The following is a 9,257-nucleotide window of genomic DNA, read 5'->3' as shown; positions in this document are numbered from 1 at the left end:
TATCAGTATATCTATGTCTCCTAACTTTTTTCTCCTCTCTCATTTGCTTTATGATGAGCTTGAGGGTACAACAACATTTTGTACCCTCTTCTGAGATTACTGTTTTATACCAATTTGAAATCATAAGACAGTACTGGCCAGCTGCCAAAAATAAATAAAATCATAAGACATCGGAACTAAATTATCTCTGTGTGTGCATGTGCAAACAAAGAATGTATGCATTCTTAAGTGGGTCTCTGAAAAGCATACAAATATCATTTTGATAAATTGAAAGACTTAAAATTCCTGAAGTAGTTCTTGTTCTAAGAAACTTGGCAAAAATTAGATTGCAATTAAATTACTTTAAATTCATAAAGATGAGGTTTTAGGAGCTGTTAATGGTTGTGTGCTTGTGTTTTTGTCTTGTTTTGTTTTTTTTGGTTAGTAAAAAACAGCTTTTTAGTACCCACAAATCTAACGTAAAATTATTGACTTCATTGTTAGTATTAAAAGATTTAGGTTCAAATATGACCAGGTGGGATTTAATATACAAAAGTCAATCACTTTCCTACATTCCAGCAATGAACAAATGGAATTTGAAATTAAAAATACAATACCATTTTCATTAGCACCTCCAAAAATAAAATAGATATAAATCTAACAAAATATGTATAAGATATATATGAGAAAAACGATAAAACTCTGATAAAATATCAACAAATAAATTAGATATTCCATGTTCAGGGATAGGAAGGCTCAATATTGCCAATATTGTCATTTCTTCCCAACTTGATTAAGTAGATTCAATGCAAACCCAATCAAAATCCTAGAAAGTTATTTTGTGAATATTGACAAACTGATTCTAACGTTTATATGGAAACGCTAAAGACCCACAATAACCAATACAATATTAAAGTAGAACAATAAAGTCAGAGAACTGACACTACCCAACTGCCAGACTTACTATAAAACTACAGTAATCAAGACAGTGTGCTATTGGCAAGAGAATAGAAAAATAGGTGAATAGAATAGAATAGCCCAGAAATAGGCCCACATAAATATAGTCAGCTGATCTTTGACAAAGGAGCAAAAGAGATACAGTAGAGAAAAGATAGTTTTTCAACAAATGGTACTGGATCAACTGGACATCCACATGCAAAAAAATAAATCTAGATTCAGACCTTGTATCGTCCACAAAAATTAACTCAAAATGGATCAGAGACTTACATGTTAAAGGCAAAACTATAAAATTTCTGGAAGATGGCATAGGAGAAAATCTAGATGGTGACTACCTTTTAGTTATAACATTGAAGGCAAGATCCTTGAAAGAAAATTGATAAGCCGGACTTTATTAAAACGTAAAACCTCTGTGAAAGACACTGTCGAGAATGAGAAGACAAGCCACAGACCATGACAACATTTGCAAAAGACATATCTGATAAAAGACTGTTATCCAAAAAATACAAAGAACACTTAAAATTCAACAACAAGAAAACAAAAAATTATATTAAAAATGGGTAAAACCTGAACAGATACCTCTCACTAAAGAAGATATACAGAGGGCAAATAAGCATATGAAAAGATGCTCCGCATCATATGTCATTAGGCAAACACAAATTAAAACAATGAGATACCACTACACACCTATTAGGATGGTCAAAATCCAGAACAATGACAACACCAAATACTCATGAGGATGTGGAGGAACAGGAATTCTCATTTATTGCGGGTGGGAATGTGAAATGGTAGAGCAACTTTGGAAGAGACTTTGGCAGTTTCTTACAAAACTAAACATACCCTTACTATATCATCCAGCAACCGCACTCCTCTGTAATCACCCAAATGAGCTGAAATCTTATGTCCACACAAAAACCTGCATGCAGGTGTTGATGTTAACTTTATTCATAATTGCCAAAACTTGGAAGCAACCAAGATGTCCTTCACTAGGTGAATGGATAAACAAATTGTGGTATTCCAGGAATGGAATATTATTCAGTGCTAAAATGAAATGGGCTCTCAAGCCATGAAAAGACATGACAGAACCTTAAATGCGTAATACTAAGTAAAAGAAGTCAGTGTGAAAATACTGTATGATTTCAACTGTAGACATTCAGGAAAAGGCAGAACCATGGAGACAGTGAAAAGATCAGTTGTTGCTAGGAGTTAGGGAGGAGGTGGGATGAATAGGTGAATCACAGAGGACGTTTAGGGCAGTGACTATTCTGTATGATACTATAATGGTAGATACATGTCATTATACATTTGTCAAAATGTTTAGAATGTAAATGTATAACACTAAAAGTGAACCCTAATGTAAACTATGGACTTTGAGTTATAACTATGTATCAGTGTAGGTTCATCTATTGTAGCAAACCAGTATGGTTCGGGATGCTGATAGTGAAGAAAGCTGTGCATGTGTGGAGACAGGGATGAATGGGAACTCTCCGTACTTTCTGTTCAATTTTGCTGTGAACCTAAAACTGTTCTAAAAATAAAGTCTACTTAAGAAGAAAAATAAAATGGGTATTAAAAAAAAGATGTGAGTTTATACTGATCTTCTTAGTTCTGGCCTTCATCTCTATCTAAAAGAATATTGACCAATATTTGCACATTATGAAACTATTACTTAGATACTTTTCATTAATAATTTTGATATAAAATCATATAACCCAGATGAATGGCAGGGGGTGTTCTTTAAACAAAAGGATCTGTCACAAGTGTCCAGTTTTGTAAGAAAACTTTCCTAGTTAGTATTGTTATGTGTTGTCATATCTACATATTAGGTAGAAAAAAACGCTAAACCAAAACCAAGCAATTCTGTTTAACCATAAGCTACTTTGCATATTGTTACTAAACGATCACCTATAAAACAGGTTAAGTCGGACTCAGCCCAAAATACAGCATCTTGATGACAAAACTCAGGTAAGAGACTTTTCTCCGGAGTAGCCCACGGGAGCAAAAAGAACATGGTTTTTAAGAAAATCCCGAGGCACAGTTGATAAATGATGGATTTTGTCAGCTATCTGATTATTCCATTACCTTAAACTATCAATTATTGTCCATATAATGAAAGATTTTGCTGGTGATTGAATCTTCTGAAGGAGTGGAAAGAGTTTTGGTTTTCAAGTCAGGACACCTAGGTTCTAGCCTGTGCTCTGCTACTAGTTTTGCAACCTTAGCAACCTATCACATCTATGAGGGACTGGAGAAGAGGATTTCTAAGCTTCCTCCCAGCTCTGACTCTCCATAATTTAATTATATGTGCACTTGTATTTTAAAATCTCTGACAGTTAAGCTTTTATGCTTAGCAGAATATCCAGAATCTCTTGGAATTTTATCATTAAGACCTCATCATTTATTTCCCAGAAGAGCTCTAAGACAGAAACCTGAGATTTTCCTAAAATAGGTGTGTTTATTTGCTGAGTGTGTATCTGGGACCAGGGAGCCCCAGTACTAAAAACCTGTGTTGCTTTCTTTTAGAAACTTGTATTCAATTCCTACAAACATGTTCAGACTCCATTAGCCTATCTTGATTCTCTTCATTGCTGCATTTTTTTTCATTCTCTAACTCTGTTGTTTAATGGTTAAATTTTCTTTTTTGAATAAAAGATGGTCATATTTAAATGCTACTACATTGATTGGTGAACTTATTGAAAATGTTCAATAGAAAAAGCTTCTCATAAATATGTCTCCTGAGACACCAACCTCTTTTTCCACTAATTGTGCCAAGTCTTGTTAAAACCTAGAAAGTTTTAATTACCTGTGGCTTATAAAAATTACTCAGATTTCATCTGAATCAAGATTTAATATATTATTTAAATTACCTTTCAGGGTAAAAACATACCCAAAATTATTTTGTGTAATGGGCTTTGATGACATCTGCTTTACGTTTCTGTCACCTGGTACAGTTAGTCAATTCTGGCTTTTTAGCTATAGGCAAAAATAAGGTTCTGCTACTGTCAAAAATGTAGTAATACAGACTCCATACCCATTTGCTATCAGTTCGCAGCTTCTGCCATACAGGACTTCTGTCTCTTACCCTCTAGAATTCCTGGCTTGGGAATTTCCTAACTCATTTCTCTCAGCAACTTTTTCTTTTTCACAGAATCTTGGCTAGGTTTTAATCTTGCAGAGATTTTTGTTTTATGTTAGTATTTTAGGTCATTTGGTCAGTAATTTGGAATCTTTTATTTCCTGTTTCTCTGTTTTGATTTTTAATTGGACCTATCCCACTTATCTCATAGCCCCCCTCCCCCCCGCCGCCTTTTTTTAAGAAGAGCTTTTCCTGGCATTGACTCCTTTTCCAGCCTGTTTCACCATGACTTATTGTAACCCTCCCACTTCTAACTCCCTATCTTTCATCTCCTGCTGCCCTTTCTGTTTCCATAGTTCCTTGTCTTTTCAAAAGCCATACTAGGTAGACTTTCATGAGAGAACTGGAACACTCTTGAGTTCTCCTCTCATTACATAGTGCAGCTGCAGAGTTTTTGCTGTATTCAGGTAGAGAAACAACTGCCAATGTTGTCAACTGTCCTAATTGTCCATAAACATTAGGTTTGCTGTTGGGTGGGGTTTTTTTTTTTTTTTTTTTGGTGGGGGGAGGGAATTGGGGGAGTAAGTGTATGTGTGTGTTTGTTTTGCCAGTTTTTCTTCTTCTATGCCAAGCAAGGAGAACAACCCTTCACTCCTTAAAGATGTTGAAAAATCAACCCCCTGAGAAACTAACAAAAAGCTGTATTTCCTTCTTTTATGGAGGCCCACAATTAGGGTTCAAGTTGCTTTTCTTTTTCCATTTTAGGTGAGCTCTTCACCTTTTAACAAGTATACTTTGAATAGATCAGTGTTTTAGTTCTTAGTGTTACGGAAAATATAAACCAGGCTTTCTTATAAGGTGTGGTTTAGAAAGGGACGCTACACAAGTATTAATCTGTGAAGAAAGGAAAGAGGAAAAGAACTAATGCTTGTGCCTGGTGCATTATATAATTTTAAAAATTTAATCCTCGTAACCACCCTGCAGGTAATATGATATAGTTAATCTCTCTCTCTCTCTTTTTTTTTTTTTTGCTAGCTGGCCAGCACAGGGCACTGAACCCTTGACCTTGATGTTATATGGTCCTGCTCTAACCACCTGAGCTAACCAGCCAGCCCTAATATCTCAATTAGACACAGGAAAAAGCTGAAGCTCAGAGAGGTTAAGAACCTTGCCTAAAAACACAGCTAGGAAGGGGTTGAAACCCAAGGGTGTTATGACAGAAAGAAAAATGCTCTTTTTCCTATAGCACTACCCTGCCTACCAGTTAACTGGTTAAATTACAATGCCCCTGTAAAATCTGTTGTGGCTACATTATTACACCATTATTATTTATCATTTTAAAAATGAGATGGATGTAGACCTATTCATAAAAAGGGAATGTGTCGGTGTGGGACCTCTCAGGTATAATACTTTATCCTTGAGTCCTGTGGAAAAAACCAAATAAACCACAAAACCTAAATATAGATGTACTTTACTCAGTATATTTAAAGTTCTGTATTTGTAAAAATTTGTAAGTTGACTGTGTTTTAAATGTTAGGGCAGTTTCTCACTTTTAAAGTAAACTTAAAGTGAATATTTAAGAACAAATTATTCCTTTCTTATTTTTATTTTCCATTTTGCCCCTGGAATATCATGTATTATTTAAGAAGGCTATGCCTGTGAGGTTGCATGATCATTAACTAGTTTATAATTTCTCTAACGCGTATTTGAGTATTGTGGTGTTTCAGTGTTTCCCAAACTTCAGTTATGTGCATATGCCTTCACGACCCTCAGTATATCTAACTGTGTTCTACCTGTACTATTATTTAATTAATATTTTTCCTTGAATCAATTCACATTTTTAACTCAGGTGGACTTACTTTTAAGAAGAACATTATATCACTACTGTAAATATGAAATAAGTATAAATCACATGAATAGAAGTTAACAGTAAAAATATAAATTGTAGCTAGATGCTACTGCTTGTTGAAGGCTTTGATATAAGGGGGATATTCTAGCAGTGTGGAAGACAAATTCTAACCAGACTAAGGCTATCTCTTTGTAATCACAAGGAATGAAAGAGAATTGAAAGGGGAATAATTTTCTCATAATGTTATTTAGTGCTGTTTCTGAGTACCATGAAAAATTCTCTCTTCCTATGCACAGAGAATTATAACTCCATCTAGCCTTCCAAATGAGCTCAGAAACTAGTCACCAAAGCAGAAGGGTTTTTAACATTGATCTTCGAGAAAATAGATTCTATCTGCTCTCTTTTGATCTGGCCAAATTAATAAAATTGGTTGTGTTTCCAGGTTAAAGAGAAAATGATGGATGATAGAAGCTACTGTAATCCACCAGACAAACTTCCTGTCTTCTCCAATTCTGCCCACTTGCCACTGACCAGGTCCTTCTATCTGGACCCCATGGTCACTTTCCACCTGTGCCCTGAGGCCCCAGTGCCATCCCCTTACTCTGAAGAGCTGCCATTGCTGCCTTTTAGCAGTGACTCCCTGATCATGGAAAATTATGGTGAACCCTGCCCCTTCTCTTTCCCAATGCCTTATCCAAATTATAGAAGGTGCGAATACTCCTATGGGCCAGCCTTTATCCGGAAAAGGAATGAGCGGGAAAGGCAGCGGGTAAAGTGTGTCAATGAAGGCTATGCTCAGCTCCGACATCATCTGCCAGAGGAATATTTGGAGAAACGACTAAGCAAAGTGGAAACCCTCAGAGCTGCAATCAAGTACATTAACTATCTGCAGTCTCTTCTGTACCCTGATAAAGCTGAAACCAAGAATAACCCTGGGAAAGTTTCCTCCATAATCTCAGCCACCAGCCGCCACACTGACCCTATTTTTAGAATCATTTGAGTCTGTATTTCCAAACAGAAGAAAATAATTGCATGTAATGGGGTCTCTTAGGCATCATTTACCTGTTTTTCCTAAATCTAATTTCTGTGTGGTCAGATAAAATCTCAAATGCTAACCTATGATGGACATTACTTATCTGGGTTTCAGGTGTACTAAATATTATCTTACGTAGATTAAGAAGATGCTTTTCTCATTTCATTCAAAAACTCTAGAAGAGCAGGAATCCCTAGGGTTCTCTGTACCTCTCACCCTGTGCTTATCACACAGGTGGCCAGAGTCTCAGCTGTGAGAAGCTCTCATAAAAGCATGTGAAGTATTACTCATGACTACTCAATGCTTATAAGTGCACTTTGCAGATGCTTCCTGCTTAAGCAATCACAATGAACCTCCCTTGATTTGTCCAAGTTTGGTGGTTTTTATTTACTCAGAGTTGACAAGAAGCCATGATGGGAAAGTGTCTCTGGGCTAAAGCAAAAGTAGTTTCCAAAATCTTGTTGTCCTTTGAAATTATTTCAGACTCATCTTTTTCCTGCATACAGACTTCCTCAGACAGCTTAGAAGGGCTCTGGAATTGAACTGCCTCAGTTTGAAGTATCACTCTGCTATTTCCTCTCTGTGTCTTGGTTCTTCATCCACAAAATGAGAGTAATTCGACGGTACTTCAAAAAGTTCATAGAAAAATAGAATTAAAAGATAATACAAATCTTTCCATGAACTTTTTAAAGTACCCTTGCAATAACAGCAACTCCCCGTGTGTTTACTATGATGATTAACGGTGCCTGACACATTATAAGTACTCATAACCATTATTATTATCATTATCATTATCCTTATCTTGTTTTGTCCAAAGCGTCACCATTCTCTAGGTTCTTTGGGCCAGACAACTTGCAGCTGCCAGGCCTTTCCTTCATCCCTGGGAAGGACAGTCCCTGCCCCATATCTTGGAGTCTGCCCCCAACATGTGTGTATTTCTACTTCCATGGCTAGTTTCAGCTCTACTTCCCCCTTAACTCCCAGGTCCTATCTGCCACCAAGCCCAGCCAGGACTTCCCCCATACTGTCTGTCACACTCATCTCCACTGTCATGTCTCTGTGAAGTCTTCCCCAATTTCCCATCCCAGCTATTACTTGTTCCTTTATTTTGTATACATATTTCCTTACAGTTCCTATCCCACTGTCTTTAAGTGCTATACACCCCTAATCTCTGTCTTCTTCAACAGACTGTAAGCTCCTTGAAGATGGGGACCACTCATATTCAGCCTATATTCCTAGCACCCAACAAAGAGCCTCAAGTCAGGCAGCTACCAGTAAACATTTGTTGTTACTATTTTACTATTCCAATCCTGTCACCTTGTGTCTGGTCATTGCTCACAGTCTCCTCTTTGGCCTTTTTGGACTCTGCTGTCAACTGGCTCCACCCTCACACTTATGTTTTTACTTAAAGCACTTCCTGTCATTTCATTGCTCAATCCACGTGATGACTTCCTTTTGACCATGGAGGTGTTTAAATTTATCTACTTGGTTTTCAAAGCTCCCTACAATCTGTCACCATCCCAAATATCTACACCTGATTTTCCCAAAACACACATTCCCCCCAAAAAGGAAATCACAGCCTTACAAATGCATCCTTCTCTCATTGGTCTTGCTTCCTGCCCAAACTAGAATGTTACCCTTTTCCTCTCCACTGTTGAAATTCCACTGTCTTATTCAAGAATCCTTCTGTCATTGCCAGAGACTTCACTTGTCTTTCTTAGACTCTAACTCTAACTTTGTGTGCCAAATATCTTTTCCTGGGCAACAGTCATTCTTCTGACTACGAAGTTATGCTCTGAGATGGCAGTCATCAGTTAAGATGCTTTTGGATGCAAGTAAGAGAAAACCCAATCCAAATTGGCAAAACAATAAAGAGTATTTATTGGCTCCCATAACTGAAGCATCTAGCAGTACAGTTGCCTTCAGGCAGTACTCAACACTGTCACTAAAAACCAGTTTTCTTTAGGTCTACCCTCTCTCTCTTTCTCTGGGAATATCTTCAGTGTCCCAAAAAGGCTGTCAGAAGCTCTCAGAACTGTATGCATTCTTACTTATGCATTACAGGAAACATAAAGTTTATATCTCAGGATTCTAACAAAAGTCTTGGGGTTCATTCTGATTGGAGAGGCTCAGGAACACATCCCTGCCTAACCAATCCTTGTGGCCAGGGCGATGGAATGTGCTGATTGACATGCATTCCCTGGAGCTGGGCTACAGTCAGCCTCTCTATCTGCATGATCCTCAGACAGAAACAGGATCTGGTGGTGGGGGGGGCAGTGGATGTGGAGGAGACACCCACAAAAGTTCCTGCATTCTGATTTGGTATTCTCCACTGAGCAAAGTGCCAGGCACATAACTAGTGC

General features: G+C 37.3%; 1 protein-coding gene across 1 annotated transcript; it reads left to right on the top strand.

Annotated features, from left to right (window-relative positions):
• The first annotated feature begins 6,315 nt into the window (after positions 1 to 6,315).
• ASCL3 (achaete-scute family bHLH transcription factor 3) lies at positions 6,316 to 6,861 on the top strand. The gene has a single exon (XM_063092726.1). It carries the CDS (start codon positions 6,316 to 6,318, stop codon positions 6,859 to 6,861), a length of 546 nt encoding a protein of 181 aa, XP_062948796.1.
• The last annotated feature ends 2,396 nt before the right edge of the window (positions 6,862 to 9,257 follow it).

The sequence above is a fragment of the Cynocephalus volans genome, chromosome 4 (genome assembly GCF_027409185.1).
Source record: "Cynocephalus volans isolate mCynVol1 chromosome 4, mCynVol1.pri, whole genome shotgun sequence".
NCBI classification, from domain to species: Eukaryota; Metazoa; Chordata; class Mammalia; order Dermoptera; family Cynocephalidae; genus Cynocephalus; species Cynocephalus volans.
Note: the sequence above shows the minus strand (reverse complement) of the source record. Positions and strands in the feature narration are given on the sequence as shown.

What these genes read in the sequence shown, in the direction of transcription:
- ASCL3 (XM_063092726.1), top strand. Translation starts at nt 6,316, where the DNA reads ATGATGGATGATAGAAGCTACTGTAATCCACCAGACAAACTTCCTGTC.